Source organism: Tinamus guttatus, unplaced genomic scaffold (assembly GCF_059628265.1).
Source record: "Tinamus guttatus ecotype Peru unplaced genomic scaffold, ASM5962826v1 Tinamus_guttatus_pri_ptg000433l, whole genome shotgun sequence".
NCBI classification, from domain to species: domain Eukaryota; kingdom Metazoa; phylum Chordata; class Aves; order Tinamiformes; family Tinamidae; genus Tinamus; species Tinamus guttatus.
Genome location: NW_028288967.1, coordinates 258,526 through 279,417, shown reverse-complemented (window position 1 = coordinate 279,417; position 20,892 = coordinate 258,526). Strand labels below are relative to the sequence as shown.

Sequence of the window (20,892 nt, the reverse complement as noted above, 5' to 3'; positions counted from 1 at the left end):
GGGGTCCCTTGGTCCCATCCTGCCACCGAGGACACCCACGCGGGGAAGCTCCAGATCCCCCCTTTGCTTTGGGATGTGCCCGCGCTCCTGCTGCCGTCCCAGGGAGCGGCGCGTCCGTCTGTCCGTCCGTCTGCAAGGGATGGGGCTGATCCTCCCTTTTCCAGGGTCTCGGGCATCCAAACCGGCCCCCACGGCGGAGAAGCCACAACTGCGTGTGCAGGGACACGGCCACCACGCAATGGCCATGCAAGTGCCGCCGTCCCCAGGACCGCGCCGCTCTGCTCCCCCAGCCCAGGAGGCCCAAAAGGCATCGGGAAAGACCAAAATCCCGCAGAAAATCCCCAGCTCCCCGTGGCTGCCGGCGGAGCCGTGTCCTGCTTTGCCGCCGTTGCTGCCTGCATTAATTATTGATGTTAAAAGCTCTCCCTTAAGGGCTGCGGCTCCGGGGCTGGAGGACGCTCGGCATTCCGAGGTCCTCGAGGCCCCCATTTGCTCTGTCTGGAGGCCGGGACCCGGGAATGCAAAACGCAGCTCCAAGCCCCGTGCCTGGTCCTGCTTTGCAGACGCGGAGGTTTCATGCGCTCAGTGATTTCTTCCTCCCTCCCCTCCTCTCCATCATTCCTCTTTGCCCCTCTGCAACGTTCTGGCCTCCTCTGAGTGCTGCGGGGTTGAGCACGAGAGTGACCTGGGGTTGTTTTGTCCCTGCAGCCTGGGGACAGCCCTGGGTGGCAGCTCTTTTGGGGACAAAACCTCTGGCTCCGTTGCAAGGTGCAAGTGGGAAAAAAGGCTGTTGTCCCCTCTCGGCTTGGAGCGAAGCCAGAGGACACACACTGATGTTGCTGCTATGGAACCGCCTGTCCCCAAAACATCCCCAAGCCGCGTGGCCCAGCGATGCTCTGCGTGGCAGGGGACACGCGGGGACCCCGCGACGCTCCGCCGGGATTTCCCAGCAGCGGGACAAGGGAACGGTTAATTCCGGCCTTTCTCCGCAAACAATTTCAGGCTAAAAATATCCCTCCTCCAGGCAGCACCATTCCAGGAGAGCACATCTTGTCAGCCCGGCTCGTTGCCTTTTTTGACGGCGTCGCCGCTGCGGCGATGGGGACGCCGGCGCTGCCGACTTGTGCTCCAAAGCAGCCGCCCCGGTCCCTCGTCCCAGCCCGAATTGAGGATTTCCATTTGCTGCAGTGAATTTGTCATTAAGAGGAGGATGACAGCCCGATTCCTGGCGGATCCGAGCGCGTAGACAGGACGCCGGTGAGTTGGGTCTCCGCCGGGCCCGGCGCCATCCCGTTTTCCGTGCAGATGCCTCTCCTCTTTTGGGTGGGAAAAGTGACAGGGCAGCAAACGGGCTGGAAGGAGGAGGGGACAACTGTGACTGGAGCCAATTGTCCCTGAGAGGGCAGCGAGGGCTCCAGGACGCCGTGGGCATCAAGGCAGAGGTGGAAAGGAGCGAGTCGAAGCCGTTCTTCATCCCAGCGCTCTTCCTCAGTGTCTCCTCCTGGCCCGGGTGCTGGTGGAGGCTCCGTGTGGCTCTGCTCCCATCCGTGTCCTGCGGTCCCCGGGCGCATCGCGCAGCCCATGGCCTGGCCTGGGTGGCCCTTGGACCGTGGGTGTCCTTCCTCCAGCCCTGGGGAGCCCTGAACATCTCCAGGACTTCCCTCCTGCAGGTAAGCGCCATCCCAGGGTTAATGTTGTCCATGTTGCTGGAGGAGCTGCTGGGACGTGGAGATGCTCTCCATGGTGACACCTCATTTGGGACTCTACAAATGAACCCAAACCAATTGCCCGTATACCCCCTCGTGTCCCTCAAGCCTTCAGCCCCTGGACAAACTGTGGTGACTGTCACTAGCCCCAGCCCCAAGGGCTCACCAGGCCACCCCGGTCCATCCCAGGTGTTTTCTCCACTGGGAAAAGCCGGTTTCTATCTCCTTATCAGTGGCGTGCAGGGGCATCTGCCCACGGTTGGTGGCAGGGCTTCAAGACACAACGTGCAACACCCCCTTATCGGTGCTTTGGCACGTGTGGCTTGGAGGGACACGCTGGACCTCCTCAGCCTTTTGGCTCCTTTCCCTTGGCTCGATGGGTTTCTTCCGTGTCCTCTTCCCTTGCTTTGCCTTGCCAGAGAGCGAGGAGAGGGATGGAAACGGCCCGACGCTGCGCGGTGCAAAGCAGGGCAGATGCCTCCAGGCCCAGGGAAGCGCTGGCCTCGCTCTTGCAGCCCGAAGCACCAGCTCCAGGTGCTCCAGCTCTTCTCTTGGAGCTGCCTGGGGCTCCTTGCATGGGGGGGAATGATGTGGGAGAGGGGACACCCTTTGGGCACTTGAGATGAGACCCGGGGAGGTGGCAGGACCTCCCTTCCCCTTTGGATCTCCTAGGTGTGGGGTCACATCAGCCCTTGGAGCAGCTCTGGTTGCCCAGGACACCCAGGACCCTCCTGGATGCTCCTGTCATCCCTGGGATCCCTTGGTCCAGGTCGGGTGGCGCCATCGGGGCCTTGGCTATTATTAGCCCCCCTCTCGCCCACGTCGGCAGCTCATTAAGTTCTTCCCGTTGCGGTAGCGGATGTGGGTCAACGCTTGAGGTTTCGCTGTTGAATTTGGGTTTTTTTTCTGTCTTTTTTTTTTAATTTCCTCTTCAAAACACATGCGTTTCCTCCCCGCCTGCTGACGACAGATGCCGCCAGGGGCTGGGCGCAGCGGCGGGACGCGGCGGCCGGCGGCCCCTCCGCGGATACAGGCAGCGCCCGGCAGCATCCTCGGGGCTGCGCGGTGAGTGGCGGCGTGGGGACCCCGTGGGGACCCCGTGGGGCGCGCGGAGCATCGCGTGGGGCAGAGGAGCGTGGGGGAGAGGGCCCCACTTGTGGGGCGGAGATGGGGGCGGTGGAGGCAGCGGGGAGGCCTGGAGAGGGGCAGGGAGCAGAGCAAGAGCTCAAGGGGCTCCTGGGGACCGGGCTGGCGGTGGCAGAGGGAAGGGGTGACAGCGGGAAGCTCCGGGATGTGTGACCTGATGCCACGGTCCCTTGCTTGGCACTGCAAAGCCGCTGCCCCCATGTCTCCCCCATGGGGCAGGAGGATTTATGTGGGGTGAGTGTATCTTTGTCCTCCTCCTGCACCCATGGCTGAGGCAGGCGGCAGCCCCCGGACAAGTTGCTGCTGGATGTGGCCCCCTGGATGCCACCTTGTCCCCAGCCTGGGGACAGTCCCAGCCAGGGGAAGTCCAGGCCTGCTGGGACACGTTGGGGACCAGCGCTCGCACGGGAAGCTCTGCAAGGTGCCTCCTGGGACCTGCAGCCTGTCCCGCATCCTGCCTCGGGCTGCTCCGGTGGGAGGAGAAATGGGGAAATGGTGACAAGGACGCGCGGCGCTCGCGGCCTCCCTGTGCCGGGGACTTCCAGCACAGCTGGGACCGGTGTCACCAAGGCCCCGGTGCTGGGGAGGGGACGCGCAGGCAGGTCTCGGTGGCTGCGTGCGAGGGGCAGCATCTCGGCTGCATCTTCAAAGCACTTCCCTTTCCTGACCGGCCGGAGAAGGATCCCAGAACTGGACACAACGCTCCAGATGTGGCCTCAGCAGGGCTGAGCAGAGGGGCAGGAAGCCCGAAGCTGTATCAGGGGGCAGACCCGGGCCATGTCCTGGGTATCTCTGAGCATCATGAGGGCCACAGGGTCCCTCACTCCCATGGCCCCATCCCCTGCTTGGTTTTGGGTTAGGAGCTCGGGTCTCTCTAAGGGCCTGGGTTGAGGCTCCTCTCCCCGCTCTAGGGGCTCCCCCGTGGTCTGAAGATTCCCCCGGCGCCGCGGGCCATGGAGGGAGCGTCGGTGCTGAGCCCGGCCTCGTGGGAGAAGCGGCGCGCGTGGGCCCGGCAGAGCCGCTGCTGGAGAAGCACCGCGGCGGAGGAGGCGGCGGCCGCGGCCGCGCGCGACGTCCCCGAGCTGCAGCCGCCCCACCTGGACGACGTCTTCCTCGAAGGTCGGGGGCCGCGGGGGGATCCGTGTGTGTCCCATAGCCATGCACGGGATGTAAAGGGAACGCATGCATGTGTATGCCTAAGTGTGCACATCTCGAGCGTGCAAGCGGACCCTCGCGTGCAAGCAAATGCATGCATGAGCATGTGTGTGTGCATGCATGTGCAAGCAAATGGGTGAGAATTTTGGTGTTTGCATGCAAGCGCGTGCGGGCCCGTGGCTATATGTGTGCTTGCGTGCAGGGTGGCACACTTATGCGTGCAAATTTGGAGTATGCACACACGCTTATGTGAAAAAAGAATAGGAGCAGGTGCACACATGGGTGTCTGTGTTTTCTGCTTCTGGAATAGCAGAAAACTTCCCCAGAAAAGTTTGATTTTCCAGAAATGGCTCCATTGCTTTGGGAAAGTGCAATCCCTAGCAGCCTGGTTTCTCCATGGGTGACTCCTCTGGGTGGGACTGGTGGCTCTGCAGACACCTGGATTCAGTCCTGGTGGCGAGGAGACTTGTGTGCTGCTGCTCCAGATGGGAAAGCAATGTATTCCGGGGGGGCACCAAGGCAGGAGGCGTGTGATGCCTTTGTGCTTTTCCAAGTGTTGTGGTTTTCCAAGATTTGGAAGAAATGCAAGAAATAAGAGCCCAGAGCCCTCGCTCTCTTCTAAGGCTCCTTGTCTCCGCTCTGCATGCCAAGCTCGGTGTGTGATGGGCTGGATGCGCATCCCGTGGCATGCAGAAGAGCCTGCTGCTCGTGGGAGGACGTGGGAGATGCTGAAAGCGCTGCTGACTCGGCTCCCTGCTCTGCATCATCCCTGGTTATCTCATGGATCTTTCCCGTTCCCTGTAGGGATCTCCTCTAGCAAGATCGAGACGTGGCTGCAGGACTGCGGGTGAGCTGGCCAGACCCACACAGGGTCTATGGGGGTCTGGGGGGTCTCTCCCAGACTCACACGACTCCGTGGTCCATCCTGCTCATCATTTATCCTGGGCCTGGGGGTCTCTCCCAGACCCACACGATTCCGTGGTCCATCCCGCTCATCATTTATCCTGAGGTCACGGCGCCTCCGCTGGGACCCGGGAGCCCTTCCCAAGGCCGGCGGCGCCTCCGGGAAGTGCCCGGGTGGGCTTGGAGCTTCCTGGGGAGCCCATGGGCGCCTGCAGCATCCTCTGCAGGGCACCGCACGGCCTGGAGCAAGTGCGGGAGGCTCCTGGTTCTCCCAAGTGTGCAGGATCTCCGGGATGAGGGCAAGGAGCATCCCTGGAGCATCTCACTCCCAGGCTCCTGGGTCTCCCCGAGCGTGCAGGATCTCTGGGATGAGGGCAAGGAGCATCCCTGGAGCATCTCACTCCCAGGCTCCTGGGTCTCCCCGAGCGTGCAGGATCTCTGGGATGAGGGCAAGGAGCATCCCTGGAGCATCTCACTCCCAAGCTCCAGGGTCTCCCGAGCGTGCAGGATCTCTGGGATGAGGACAAGGAGCATCCCTGGAGCATCTCACTCCCAGGCTCCTGGGTCTCCCGAGCGTGCAGGATCTCCGGGATGAGGGCAAGGAGCATCCCTGGAGCATCTCACTCCCAGGCTCCTGGGTCTCCCGAGCGTGCAGGATCTCCGGGATGAGGGCAAGGAGCATCCCTGGAGCATCTCACTCCCAGGTTCCTGGGTCTCCTGAGTGTGCAGGATGTCCAGGATGAGGGCAAGGAGCATCCCTGGAGCATCTCACTCCCAGGTTCCTGGGTCTCCTGAGTGTGCAGGATGTCCGGGATGAGGGCAAGGAGCATCCCTGGAGCATCTCACTCCTAAGCTCCAGGGTCTCCCGAGCGTGCAGGATCTCCAGGATGAGGGCAAGGAGCATCCCTGGAGCATCTCACTCCCAAGCTCCAGGGTCTCCCGAGCATGCAGGATGTCCGGGATGAGGGCAAGGAGCATCCCTGGAGCATCTCACTCCCAAGCTCCTGGGTCTCCCCGAGCGTGCAGGATCTCCGGGATGAGGACAAGGAGCATCCCTGGAGCATCTCACTCCCAGGCTCCTGGGCCTCCGCGAGTGTGCAGGATCTCTGGGATGAGGGCAAGGAGCATCCCTGGAGCATCTCACTCCCAGGTTCCTGGGTCTCCCCTAGCGTGCAGGATCTCTGGGATGAGGGCAAGGAGCATCCCTGGAGCATCTCACTCCCAGGTTCCTGGGTCTCCCCTAGCGTGCAGGATCTCTGGGATGAGGGCAAGGAGCATCCCTGGAGCATCTCAATCCCAGGCTGCTCCCCATGTCCACCCACCTGCAAGCTCACAGTCGCCATCTCCTTTGGGGACCATCCAGTCCCTGCTTTGTCCCCTGTCCCCTCAAACTGCCCCCATGCCTTGCGCACCTGATTGGCACCCTGTTGGCACCCAATTGGCACCTTGCGCACCGGGTCGGCTCCTCCAGGCACGGGGACAGGCTGCAGCAGGGCAGCGGGGACCAGGCAGTGCTGCAAAGGGAGAGTGAAAATGGGGAATAATTGAGTTTCGCTCCCAGGTCGTCTGTGGAGATCGTGCCGGAGGAGCCGGGTGCGCCGGGACCCTGCGGTATGTAGGATTTGCTGTGGGGCGGCTCATGGTCCTCCCCGAAACCCACCCGGATCGTGGGATGCGTGCGAGGGTGGTGGGAAGGGGACCAGGTCACGTCTGGCTCCGTGGGGAGGACCGGAGCCTGCGGGTGGTGGCCGATGCTGTCCCCAGCTCCAGAAACGCTCCGCGCTTCCCGGCCCTTCTCCAAACCGCGCTCTCTTGCAGGGTGCGGGACCAGCTTTGAGGACGATCTGACACTGGGAGCTGAAGGTACCAGCAGCCCCTGGGGATTGGGAGGAGCAGGGCACAGATGGGGCAGAACGGGTGGTTTTTCCTTGGAATGCTTTCCGTGGGACTTGGTGCCTCCAAGCAGGGAGCGACGTATCGCTCCGGAGAGGGTGGCAGTGCAGGGCCTGTCCCAGGTGCTGGGACATGTGGGACATGCCGGGCTGTGGGAAAGCTCCATGTCACTCCCTGCTGCTTCTCCTCTTCCTTTATCCAGCCCTTCTGCTTCCGAGGAATGACAAGGCTGTGGGCAGGTGAGATTTCGGGTGCTGGGGGTGCCCCACTCTCCCTGTCCCCATCCTGCCCTCAGCATCCCCTCCCCGCTCCCCTTGTCCCCTTTGGGCAGCCTGTGCGCCCAGTGCAGCCCAGCGTGTCCCCATCTGCCACCAAACCTTGTCCCAAGGGACAAGGGCCTCTGCGGGCCCGACCACTTGGTCACCAGTGACACCCACCCTCCTACCCGCTTCCCATGGTGTGTTGTCCCCATCCATGATGGGGATCTGTAACGGTGCCTCTTGGGCACAGAGCTCCATGGGCCAAGCACCTCCACCTCGGGCACAGCATGACATCCAGCGTCCTCTCCGGCACCACCACCAAGACCAGCTCCAGGTAGGACCACGGCTCTTCCTCCAGGCAGGGTTTGGGGCAGGGAGCAGCGGGATGAGCTCCATGCCGTGACGGGAACCTTGTCCGGGTGCTGAGCTGGTGCTGCCGTCTCCTCAGCATCTCCGAGATCCTGGAGTGGTGGCAGGCGGATGCCGAGGAGGTCCTCTACAACCTGGGCTTCGTGCAGAGCGAGCCGGAGGACGTGGCCCGCATCCCCGCGCGCTTCTTCTCGGCGCCCTCGCAGGCCAAGGGCATCGACTTCCAGCTCTTCCTGAAGTCCCAGGTGCAGCGCATGGAGATGGAGGATCCCTGCCTGATGCTGGCCAGTGAGTGACACGCGGGAGGCCCTGGGTCCCGGCTGGTGGGGACAGCCCTAAACCTCCCACCCAGCAGCAGAGGGGTCGGGATGAGGTTGGACTCCAATGCTTGGCCATGTCCACTGCATGTCCTAGAAGAGAGCTCGTGGTGGGGATATGGATGCAGGAGATAGTGGTCGTCATCTAGCCCCATCCAGCCCCCCTGCTCTTTGGGGATCATCTGCTCCATCCCTGCTGCAGCCCCGGGGGGCTCCCAAGGCGGTGGGTCACCAAGGGGTGACTTTGGGGAGCTCCTGCCAATCCTCCGTCCCCAGCACCATCCCGCTGCCCCGCGTGACCCTCCCGGTGGTTTCCAGGTCGCTTCCAGCAGGTCCAGGCGCTGGCCGCGACGGCCGACGCTTTCTTCTGCCTCTACTCCTACGTGTCCAAGACGCCGGTGCAGCGCATCTCCCCCGCGCGCCTCGCCTGGGCCTGCGCCGACATCCCCGATGTCCGCGGCGCCGCCGCCGCCAAGGCCGGGCCCGCGTCGCCCGCCGAGCGGCTCCAAAAGGCCGTGTCCAGGATGTGTCTGTACACGGCGCCGCGCGGGGCCCCGCGGGCCGCCCTGGGCCGGGTGGTGCAGGAGGTGCTGGACCGGGCCAGGGGACAGCGGCTCCGCTCCGACCCGGCCCACGTGGAGACCGTGCAAGGGGCCACCGTGGAGATGCCCCTGGGGACCCCACAGCGACGAGCGTGGGGACCTTCTGTGGTGGCGCGGAGCGTCCCCGCGTGTCCCCAAGGCGGCAGTGAGCTTGTCCCACCGTGCTGCCTGGGGACACCGAGGTCCACCCCGCCAGGGACACCGGCCAACACCAAAACAGGACACGTGGAGTGGCCATGTCCCCACTGCCAGGGGAGCAGCGACAGCCCCAGGGTGGAAGCTCCCTCATGGGCTTGGGGAGCTGAGGATGCTCCTTGTCCCTTGGGAGCACAGGACAACCAGACGGGCCCTGCAGCCACACGGGCAGGTGACACCTTGTTGCCGAGTTTGGGCTGTGCGGCCACCATCGCCGGCTGGACCTGGGACACCCTCAAGCAGCCAGCGGGGCTGGGGACCGAAGGGGACTCCGGCTTCAGCTCCAACTCCTTGCGGACGTCGCCTTGGACAAACGCGGGATCCCAGCGGTGCCTGAGCAAGACCCTGGAGCTCCGCGCAGCCTCTTCCCCTTGCCCAGACAAACCGAATCCGGGGGGCAGACGGGGTCGGCGGCGAAGGGGACAGTCCAGCACATGTCACCCAAGGGACACTGCTTGGAAGGAGGGTGACGCCTCAGGGCTGTGGGTGCTGGGGACCCCGTTGCCCCTCAGCTGGTCAGAGATGCGCTCCAATGTGGATGTGGACTCGTTCGAGATGGAAGAGGTGGGTGACAGCGGGATGGTGCTTGGAGGTCCCCGACGGGGTCCCCTGTGCCGTGGGAACACTCAGGACACTGTGCGGAGCTGCGGGATGGAGCCTGGGGTGGGAACAGTGTGTCCATGGGCGCAGAGAGCAACAGGCAGCCGGGGAAGGGCCCGGGAGGAGGAAGAGGTGCAGGGGGCTACGTGGGGCCGTTTGGCTGCTGGATAATCCAGGCTAAACTGCCACGAGGCAGAAAAGATGTGGAGCAGTAAATGTCCCTGGTGCGTTACTAATGATTCAGGCTTTTAGGGTCTGAATGATTTAGAGCCTCAGACGGAGCCTTTTCCAGGCGGGAGCACGTCGGCCTGCTCCGGCACGCATACCTGCTCGTGCACGCACGCTGGTGTGTTCTTGCACACTCTCCAACATGCAAACCTCTGCATGTGCAATAGGGTGTCATTGCATGTGTGCACACGTGTGTGCACACCCCTACGCTTGACGTGCACCCGTTCGTGCGCTCACGTGTGCGCGTCCCAGCCTGTCCTTGCAGGACCTTGCGCTGAGTCCCGGTGTGTCTCATCCGAAGGTGCTGAGCGCCAGCGAGGATGATGACGATGCCCGTGAGGAAGCAGGTTGTTCCCTTGCTCCGTCCAGGACAATCCGGAGGGGTAAGTTGTAGGATATCTCCACCTCTTCCCCCCAGTTTGTGCAGCTCCCGTATCCGGAGCGTGCCCGGCTCCATGAGCGTGTGCCGGAGCCCTGGAACCCCATGAGGGCCCTGGAGGGTGGCCAGCCATGTCCCCCTGGCCAGCCCGTGTCCCCTGTGTCCTAGGTTTCATGTTACACGCCAACAGCGGCCGGTCTGACAGCAGTGGCTTCGTGGAAGAGCTGGTGGCCACTGTGCCACCCTCTGTCCCACTCCATGGCACCGCCAGCCCCATGATGTCCCGGCCAGCGGCGGATCCACTGGGGACCCTCCAGGTGCCAGGAGGCCATGGGGACCCTTGGGACTCCGATTGCCCTTGGCCACGACTCCAGCAGGACTAGGAGCTGCGGATGCAGCGTGTCCGGCACAGGAATGATCCCAGTGCTTCCAACACGGGGACACAGGGGCTGAGCACAGTGTGTGCACCCGTGTGCACGTGTGTGTGTGTGTGCACGTGTGTGCGTGTGAACATCTGTATGTGCACATGTGTGTGTGCACGTGTGTGTCTGCACATGTGTGTGTGTAAACGTCTATATGTGCACGTGTGTGTGCACGTGTGTGCGCGTGTGGAGATGCACCAAGTATCTTGACACACTGGACCTTTTGACTCAGGATTTCTGCTCAAATGGCACTTGCACCCCTGCTCCTCCTGGCCTGCTAGGTGCCACGAGGCCACCATGGCTCAGTGGGGGCCAGGGAGGGCCAGTGACACCTTGGTGGGGGCTGGCACAAGAGGGAAGCAGTGGGGATGTCTCCCCTGCCCCGTTTTTGGGGCCTCACTAGCACTTTGGAAACAGGCTGTTGCGCATGCGCTTTGTAACACTAGGATGGGGGCCAGAGCCGGCAGCACCCTGGAAATAAAGTTCCCAAAGGGAATGGTGTCCGTGCCGCTTTCTGGAGCTGGCGGGGGGGTCTCCAGGCTGAGGATGGTGGGATATGGTCCAGGCATGGCCCTGCTGACCTTGTCTGGTGATCTGGGATCTGGGATGCCAGCGGTCACCGCAGTGATGGTTTCTCCAGCAGCTTCGCACCAAGTCCTTGCAGTGCCCCAAAGGATTGTGACACTGGGGACAGGATGCCCCCACGCAGCCCTAGGTCTTCCCTGGGACAGAGGAGCCCACTCCGGCTCCCGGCTTCCTACCCAGACCTGCTTTCCTGTCCCATTTCCATGGGAATGGTTATGTGGAGCACCTGGACAGTGTGCAAAGCGGAGCTGGTGGCCCGAGCACCGCAGGGACATGTTGGACCAGGCTGGTGTGCAGGACCGGGCCCTGGATACGACTCTAACTCTCTCGAAGCGGATGCTGTACGGCATCTTTTTTTTTGCCTCTTTATCTTCTCTCACCCCTCCTAACTCTCCCTTCTGTTTCCTTATCTGGGTATTTTATGGCTCCAGGCCTGTTCTTCATCTTCCTGTTGCCTTATCTTTACGGCTTGCCTGTTCTTCCTCTCCTCGCGATCCGGCTATTCAAACACAACCGCACGGCGATGCTCCGCACCAGTGAGAGCTGCCCGGCCCCTTAACCCCTCTTCTGCTGCTCCCGCTGCTGCCTTTGCACATTTCCCTGGATTTAATGCCACTCCCAAGCGGAATTCATAGCATTCCTGCTCTGAATTTCCACACTGGGCACCAGAAGCTGAACGAGAGGCGGGATGGAGGTGGCAGCTCTGCTTTTTTGGTGGCTTTGGCCCCAGCCTCAAGCCCACGGAGCAGGGAATTGGCAGCTCACGTGGGATCCGCTCGGATCCGCTCTTGCCCCCATCCAGATGGGGGATGTTGGGGTGATCGGCACCTCCCACCACCAGCCCCAAATTCCCAGCACAGGGTCCCCTTCTTGTCCCCTTGCTGGAACCTCTCCCGAGACCTCCCGGGCCACATCCTCATGCCCCGGGCTCTGTCCCTGCCCTGCACGGGGCTGTCCCCTCTGCATCGCTCACAGCACAGGACCAACCACATCTGCAGCAGCTCCCTGTCCCACTGTCCCCCTCCCCAGGGACCAACCTTGTCCTGCAGCCCTGCCAGGGCACTGAGTCCCACTCACTGTCCTGGGATGCTCCAGGACGGGGATCCCTGGGGACGCAGCACCCTGCAAAGCACCTGTGAGCTCCCATGCAAAGCTGTGGGGTGGCCCCAGGGCATCCGCGCTCAAGTTGAGGAAAAAGGAAAGTCCTGGTGGGCAAACAACCCCTGGGACTTCCCTGTGGAGAGCAGCCAAGGAGAGGATTAGCCTGGATTATCCCTGCGGCAACAGGCCTGGCTTCAGCAGCCGATCCTGCCCGTGCCATGGGTCCCCTTGGTGCCAGCCGGCCCTGCAGGTACCGTATCCGACCTGCCTGGGCTGCTCCGTGCTGGCCGGGCCACCCCAGGCTCCGCTTCTCCATCTCTCCAATGTGCGCATGGGATCTTCGGGATCACCCCTTCTGCTTGGACCTGGCTTTGCTGAGCAGCTTCGGCTCGTCCCGGGGCTATAAAGCAGATCGTGGAACTGAAGACCCTTTGGGAACTGTTTGGCAATGGGGATGGGGCAGAAGATGTGTAGAAACATCTTAACTCAGCTTTGCTGGGGGGGCTATATAAAATTGGAATCTCTGTTCTGTTAAATTTCATGTAAATGTTGAAACCTTTGGTGCTTTAGAGACCTGAGCTGGAGGTTTTTAAGCTAGTAAATGGACATGATGAATTAGACTAGGAAGGTGGAATTTGTTGTAAAAGATAAATTGTAAAGATGAGTAGTTGTACTGATACCTTAGTGCTTGTATTTGTGGGGAAGGATCCTTGGGGTCCAAAACCTGCCTTGGAGCAGGACTGTCCCCAGTGCCCTCCACGTCTCCTCTCAAGGACATGCAGGAGCATCACAGAGCCAGGCCAATCCCAGCCTCGCACGCACGCTCGGCAACCTCTTCACGCTGGATATTTTAAGATTTTCTAATCGAGCCAAGATCCCAGCTGCGACCTGGGTTTGCTCGGGGGCTTATTGGCTTCAAAGAGCAACGTGCATCCGGGTGCCTGAGATCCCACTGCAGGGCAGAGTTAGGGATGTGCTGAGATTAATCCCTCGCTCCCGTTCCCAGCGAGGATGGAGATCCCTCCCGGGGCGCCTGGGGTGGCGGGGACCGCCACAAGCCAAAAAAACTTAATCTCCAGGCAAACAGGGTGACACAAATCCTCCTTTGGGCACAGGGCGGGACAAATTAATGGGAAATCCGAAGAATTCGCTCTCTGTCTCTGAAGTGGAGACACAACAAAGGTTCTGTCTGATGCTGCATAGGCCAGACAGCATCCCAGGGTGGGCTGGGAGCCGTGTCGGGGAACAGAAACGGGGAGTTTTAAGCATGAAAATGGATAGACGCATCTTATCTCGGTTCCTGCTGTGATAGGCGCTCACAAACAGGCCGTGTAATCTTTGGGACCTTGCCTGAGCAGGGACAACGTGATTTTGCGGGTTTTAGACTAAAAAAAAAAGACCTGAGATTGTGCGGAGAAGAATCGCGATAGTGGTTTAAAATCTGGAATAAACAGCCCACAGGCGGGTGCAAAAAGAACCTGGTGGTCTTGCTCACATGAGGGATGGAGAAGTGGCTCGGCTGCGCTGTAGGAATACGTTTGTGTGGGGAAATAAGGCAAATAAGGACTGCAAAGCATGCATATCATAAAATATGCTTTTATGAGAAGGAAAGGGCTTGATGAAACACCTGATCCGCCTGCCCATCCAGGCACGATCCGGCCTGCCCGAGCAGCCCTGTGTCCATCTCTTGGGCATCATCCCCGCCAGCCTGAGCCGGGGATCCGCTGTCACGACGTCGGTGAAGTTTTCCCTGACGTTGCCTCTGAATTGTTTTCCTGCTGTTTAAGTCACACAGCACGGAGGTGCAAACCCGCCGAGATGAATCCCTACCTGCACGATGGGGGCCTGCGCTGCGCCTGCATCCGCGCGGGTCACGCTCCGCTGCCTCCATCCGCGCAATGCATGAAGTTCACGCCGTCCCCGGGACGTGCCCGCTGCATCTCCAACCACGCCGGGCCGCGCTGGCATCTCATTTCCCCCGTGTCAGAGGCTGACGGGCTCAAATGGGATGTCAACCTCGCCGCTGTCTGCAGAGACGTGACACGAGCCCCGCTCCCCGCATCGCCTTCCAGGAGGGGGTTTGTTTGCCAAGCGGCGCGGGGAGATTATTCATCTGCGTGTTTGCCATTCACAGCAGCCTTCGCTCTTCCCTGCAGAGCTATTGACGCCCTGCTTTCATCTGGATAGCTCGTTTTTTTCCCTTGTTCTGCTCAAGGCCCTATCCTTGTCCTCAAAGAATCAAACCCCATTTGCTTCACCTCAATCCTGAGCTCAGAGTGGGTCCCAAAATGCGTTTGGACTCTCCCAGGGGTGAGGGACTCTGTCCTACTCATGGCTGAAACGTGGAGCTGGATTTTGGTCCCATGAGGACCATCCTTGTCCAAGCATGACCCGCTGCGCTGCATCCAACATGATCCCTTCTTTCCAAGGCTCTGCCGGCTCTCGCGCATCCCCTTGATGCCTCTTGTCAAGCAGCGAGGAACAAAGTGACCTCGGTTATTGCTGCAGAGCAGGAACAAGCGCCACGATGACCCCACAACGGTCCGTGGCCAAAGGGTGTTGTATACAACACCGAATGCTTTTCTGCAAGACGGGTCAGTCAGGCAGTAAAATACACCTGGAGTTTGCAGCTCGTGCACTGCGTGTCTGGGGAGGCCATGCAGAGCTGCAAGGTGGAAGGAGTTGGGCACTCGTGTGGACTCTGCCGGGTGACAGAAGTTTCTTGGGGTGTTGTGGAGAGGGTAATGGGGTTGCAGGGAGCATGGAGTGGCTATGGGGTCTATGGAGTGAATGGGAGCCATAGAAGTTCACCAGAGAGTAAATGGACATGGTTATAACAGCACGGATAATCCGGGATAATCCTCCCCCTGGCTTGGTGCCTGGGCAGACGCATCTTCCCACACCTGGAAACTCTCCTTAAACTCTCCTTTAACGTGACTGTGCATCCCCAGGCCCTCCCCGCTCTCGCTCATTGGTGTCTGGAGGCTTCATAAGGGCACAGAGCAGAGCCTGGTCTCAGCAGCTCTTGCTCCTGCCTGCGGCTCCCGTCTGAAAGCCTCGGATCGGGAACGATGAAGCTTTGGCTTGTCCTGCTGCTGGCAGGGCTGTCCTGCAGCCTGGTTGCTGAGTGTGAGTAGGGCAGGTCCCCAGGGGGGACAGAGGGTGTCCCTGTGCACCCCGAGCAGCAGGACAGTGCACACAGGACAGGGGCTGGGGTGGGAAGGGGCTCTCCCCCATCAAAGAGATTGGGAAGGGCTTCCTGCACTAGGAACTTGGCCCTGGGATGAGGAATGGGGTTCTTCCAGGGAGAAACCAAGCATCCCAAGATCCCCCCTGCCCTGATGTCCATTGAAGGTACCCATCACCTCTGCAGGCCCTTCCTGGCCCCCAAACATATCTCTCCCTGCCCTCAGTTTTCTGTTCTCCTGCCCTCGTTTGAGCTGCGTCATCCCTATGGCCCTTCAGAAGCAGGTGGGCTTGGGCAGGCTTGGAGAAAGCAGCAGGTCCTCTCCCGTCATCGTGACACCCTGCCTAGGTTTGCAGTGTTGCTCTTCTTCCACCCGCAGTTGCTGCTGCCGAGACGACTCCTGCGGACTCTGGTGAGTTGGGAATCCTAATCTTCTCCAAGGGGTCTGGTGGCCGGGCTGCAAGGTTGTTCCTGGGACCGGGGCAGGTTGCACCCCACTGGTCCTCCTCTTGCTCTGGAGGTCGTCTTGCTCCTGGCAAGTGGGTCAAGCTCCTGCATCCCACTCTTTCCTCCAACACAGAGGGATCATGGACACATGGAGCACGGGCCATGGTGACATGAACCCATTGCTGAGCTGGAGCCCTCAAGGATGGGGCAATACTGATCCCTACGCTGCTCGGAGGGGACCAAAGCCCTGCCAGGCTGTGGGACGGTCACCACCTGATGCACTTGCTGTCATTGCACTCCTTGGTGTTGGCCCTGGGCAGGGGGGTCTGCACAAGGACAAGACGGGTCAGGCATCAGGGCCACCAGCTTTTGCGAGTGGAAGGAATTGTGGAGGAGAAGTCCCCAAACGTCACTTTTGGGAATTCGGGTAATTCCATTTCTTTCTGCAGATGGTGGCGCATCAGACGGTTCTTCAGAAGGAGCCTTGGTGGATATTACCGATGTGGCGGAACACATCCTGAAATCCATCGGTGATACCCTCGCCGGGTTGGCGCGGCTGCTGTTTGGGAGAAGCCAAGGTGAGTGGGGAAGGTGGGCAGGAACAGGGGGGCTTTGGCAGAGGGGTTCGGACCTCCAGCAGAGACTGTGCTGCAGTGGGAAAAGCATCTCCTGCTCCTCCTGTCTCTTCCCCTTTGGATGGTGGGAGGCACAGAGGGGGAGATGTGAGCTGTGGGTGTTGGGATCCCGCTGGATACTCCCACGAGGGACAAGGCGCTTGCCATAAGGCAGCCGTGGGGTGGCCAGGGACTGCCAGGTCTCACCTCTTCTCTCTTCTCCTTCAGGAAGCTAAAGGGCAAGCGGCGTATTGAGCATCCTCCTTTCCAAGGTATCCCGCTCCGGGCCCTGGGGTGCCTGTTCCCTGGTGCCGACACAGCTCAGGGACTTGGTTTTGGGTGCAGGGCTGCTCGGGAGGGCAATGCGAAGCCTCCCAAGGGTCTTCTGAGGCCGAACGTGTCACGGCAACTTGTCTGGGGCCAGAGCTGGCCTGGGAGGGCTGACTCCAAGCAAGATTCGGGGCCATCTCCTGCCATGGCCCCTCCACGGTGCCCACTCCGAATTGTTCTTGGGGCTGGCTCTGCCTCCTGCCTCCCTTTTCCAGGCATCCCGCGGCATCCCGGTCACTGCACAGCAGCAAGTGCAGCTCCCTGATGCTGCTTTCATTGAATCCCAGGTGCTGGAATCTGCCGGCTCCTCCTGTGGCTCTTCTTGCTTGGGATCCATGGTTCTGCATGCGCATCACCCGTGGCCAAAATTACCAATAAAGCAAAACCCAAACAGCAGTTGTCTTCTCCTTCTTGGCCTTATCTGCCTGTGATCCGTGGCCGTGAGGGTCTGAAATGCAGCTCAGCTGCCCTGAGCAGTGCAGTTCTTCCCTAGTACGTTCCCACAGTCTCATAAATCCTCAGTTTCCTAACTTGGGCTGATAGATTCCCCAGAATTTAGTTTAGACTCCCCAGAATTTAGCTTTTGATTGTTTGTTTTTGTTGGTTTTTTGTGTGTGCATGTGGAGGCTTGTGCAGACATATAATGCAGGTATATGTTGGAGTGTGCACATGCGCTGGTGCGAGTGCACATGTGCATCCTGCTGCATGCATGCACATGTGCATGGGCTGGCAATGTTTTCTGGACAGCTAGGGAGCACTCTGGGACATAAGGAGCACCACGTTAGCTCCAGACATGGGTTGGTCATGAGGGAGCTGCAAGTGATGCAGAGAGACCTGAACCTGCATCCCAGAGCATCCTATGACTGCTCTGAAGAAACTGGACATGGTCACCACTGTCCCAGCCCTGCCCCGCTGGCCTTCTCACACCAGACTCACAGGTTGCTCAGGGAAGCAACTTTCAAGCTGGGATTTGGTTTTCTGCAGAAATCCAATGAGGGCAGGACTCAGATGGACATATCCCCTCAGATTGGGGCTGCATTCCCTGGATAGATAGGTCTGGTCCATGGCGTGATCCAGACGCCTGTTTTGGACGAACTGATTCTCCTCCCCTCTCCGCTCCCTGACCAAGGCCTTGACTCAAGTGCCCGTGTGGGGTGGCTGATGCCAGCTGAGACCCAGAGCTCCTCTGGCTGCTGCTCTGGAGGGAAAACATCACCCGCATCCCAGCTCCACCTGTGTAGGGATCTCCAATAGCTCCGAGAGCAGGTGGGGCTGCACCAGCTCTAGTGGGGGCAGATAACAGCTGCCATGGCTACACCTATATATATCTACACGAAGGCATCAGTCAGGAACTGATCTACCCCCACGTTCCAGATAAACAGTTTTCAGGCGTGGAGGAAAGGAAGAATTGGGGAAGGGGTTACAACCCATGCTTGGGGTCCTAGGACACCCACCAGTTCTGCAGGCACCAGGTCTTCAGTCCTCATCTGGCACAGAAACTACCTCCTGCTTTCCAACCTTCTGGGACTCCACCAGCTCCATGGCTGTATCCAGCTGCGTCCAGCTGTGCCTTTGGGCAGAGAGCAGAGCACCAAGCGGAGAACAAGACACTCCTCCATCCTCATGAGCCACCGATTGGGTGGTTTTCTTGGTACCGGAGACCAGCAGGATTCAGGACGCCACTTCCATCCTTTGCAGGAGTCTTCAGCACTGCAGCATGAGCTCTGGAGTGACCTACTGGGATCTGAAGGTTCCCAGGATGTTTAGGGTGATGGATGGAGAGGAAAAAGCTTGGAGCACATCTTCTCCTTGGAGCTCTAATGGGGGCATCCTGTGCCACCCAGGAGGGCATCTTGGCCTTGATCCTCTATTTAGTTGGGTGCACTCAGGGCATCGTTTGCTCCCTGGGATAACCTGCAACCTGGAAACCCACCATGTGAGATGACGCTGCCATTCCAGAGGCAGGTTTACGAAAGGCTGAGGTTATCCATAGGCTCTTTTTCCTGCAGAGGACAAGGTGGATCCCTCCCCAGGCATCTCTCATTGGGAGCGAGGCCCTGCCTGGCCCCAGTCCAGCTCCTGGAGCAATATTTACTCCTCAGGAACCCCTGTCCTAGCAGTCACATCCAGCAGGACACCGTCCCCAAATGAGGTTCAACTGGGCCAGAAATGAGGCACAGGCCCCTCCATGCCTTGGACACACAGATTAAAAAAGGTCCATGTGGAGGGCCCAAATGTGCAGCACAGTGGGTAGCTCTAGCCCCTGGGCTCACACTCATTCCTGGAGTCTGCTTGCCTAACCCAGTGTCATCCCAGTGCCAGGGTCCCCTCCCTCCCGGATGCCTTGGGGTTATTTTCCTTCCTGGAATTTCCACCTCATTAACTCAGTTCATTAGTTCCCAGGGCAATTCCCACCCCTTTCTGATCAGCACCTGCTCCCTTCATAAGGCAGCGAGACGTGGGGACAGTGCAGGGCCTCTCCCTGGGTCCTCGCGGTGGTACTGGGAAGAGCATCCCCCTCTGTGGCTCGGGAATGATGGAGCTCCGGGCTGTCCTGGTGCTGGTGGGACTGGTTGGCCGCCTGGTCGCTGGGTGTGAGTAGGGACCATGACGGTGGGGACAGCGAGTGACGGGGGGCAGTTTGGGGACGAGCATGGGGCAGGGTACCTACCTTGTCCTCCTCCTCCAGCATCCCCTGGGATCCCCCTCATGCTTCCAGGTTTGGCATCCTCTTTTCTCCTCATGGCTCCCGGCTTTTGCTCTTGTTTCCTTGGCCAGTCGTGTTCCCTGGGGATCCCAGGCCTGTCGGGATATACAAATGCAGAGGATGGTGCTTTCACCCACCCTCACCTTGATGTTGTCCTTTTCCTTTCCTTTTACAGTGCCCGTGACTCCTGCCTCCTCCACCAGCTCCTGTAAGTACTTGTGCATGATCCATGGCTCTGTGTCCAGCTGTTCCTATGGACGCTGTGGGTCCTCGGAAGGAGGATCAGACCCTTTTATTCCTCAAATCACTTGAGGGCGATTTAGACTCCGCTACCCTTTTATCACCTTGCTCCATCCTTCAGATGTTTTCCCTCCTGGGGTTTTACAACTCTTTGTGTGTATGGTCCTTTGTCACCTTTTGGTTGTCAGGTGTTGGAAAGGTGATTACAGCATGGGCAATACTAGTCTACAGCTGATTTACACTTTTACTTAGGTAAAAAGCTGCACCTCTTTAATTTTCCTTGCTCTTTAACCCTCTGAGTGCTTCTGTGGATCCTCGTGGTTTGGATTAGGTTGGGGTGGGAGTGGGATGGATCCAGAAATCCGAGTCATTCAGAGACCAGCCATCTAATGAACTTTCTTTCTTAAGCGGGCAACTCTTCATCCCCTGGGCCAGGCTCCGATGGTGACACGGGTAAGTGTCTCTCCATGGACACACTGGTGCCATCTGATGTGCCCAGACTCGGCTCGCGTGTCGGGTTTGGCACTAGGCAGGATTTATTCCCAGGGCACTTGCCGGAGGTGGCAGTGAGGTTTCCTCCCCAGAGCACAGGCCTGGTGGGTCTTGTCCATCTTTTCCTGGTTGTTGCAGGACTTGGGAAATGGGATCCCGTGAACTTTCTGGTTTTTACTTCACATGCCAACTCAAGCTCTTTGGCCTGAGGCATCGGTCGTAGGGCCCATAATTCTGCTTGCTGGAGACGATGACAGAGAAACCCTGTTTGTGACACAGGAGGCCAGGCTAGAAGTGCAGTTGAAACCTTCCTAGTTCAGTTCTGGAGGTCTCAGCATAAGTTACTCACATCTGGCTTGGGACCTGCTCTTCTTTTGACACTTTCACCTTCTTCTGTTAAGGTTGTCCTTGTCACTGTTAAGGTTGTCCCTTGGTGTCCCCAGGGTGGGAGATGGGAGCTTAGGGGTGAGCATAGGAAGTCTCCTCTAGTGAGGTGGGACACCCTGTTCCAACCTCCACTCTGAACTGGGCAGAATGGAGATTTTGACACACAGCTCAACCGTTTCGGTGCAATCCTGTATGGATAAGGCCAGGAGAGCAGGTCCTCCATGGGGCCTTGTGTAAGGCATTACCCTCCTCCTTATCCTGGGAGAAAGGAGGGAGGTATGTGAATGTGACACTCGTTTCTTCACGCAGGTGACAACACGGATGGAGAAAACGGGGGATTTCTTCTTACATTTTCCCGTCTCCTTATAAAAGCCATTCATTTGTTGTGCTGCAAGAACCAAAAGGTGTTTTGGCTGCTGCCCTGTTGAAAACTGGTGTGTGTGGGAGTGGAAATCCCATCCCTGCAGGGACATCCTCCGCACCTCAGTTTTGAATCCCAGGTGGTCAACCCAATGCTGCGGCTTTGACCCTACCCAGCAGTGCTGCAGACCATGGAGCGGACCCTGCTGACAACAACCCGGCTGCAGCATGGGGCCAATGCCAAGTTCAAAATAAAGGCCAAACCGT

At 59.7% G+C, this 20,892-nt stretch overlaps 1 protein-coding gene across 1 annotated transcript; it reads left to right on the top strand.

Annotated features, from left to right (window-relative positions):
- The first annotated feature begins 3,793 nt into the window (after positions 1-3,793).
- Positions 3,794-16,345, top strand: TESPA1 (thymocyte expressed, positive selection associated 1). Its single transcript, XM_088531782.1, has 14 exons — positions 3,794-3,971; positions 4,812-4,854; positions 6,472-6,521; positions 6,729-6,773; positions 7,006-7,042; positions 7,314-7,397; positions 7,512-7,720; positions 8,068-9,110; positions 9,676-9,757; positions 9,922-10,070; positions 15,275-15,332; positions 15,428-15,460; positions 15,945-16,073; positions 16,338-16,345. The coding sequence occupies exons 1-14, from the start codon at positions 3,806-3,808 to the stop codon at positions 16,343-16,345; spliced, it is 2,136 nt and encodes a 711-aa protein (XP_088387908.1). The 5' UTR covers positions 3,794-3,805.
- Positions 16,346-20,892: the final 4,547 nt, after the last annotated feature.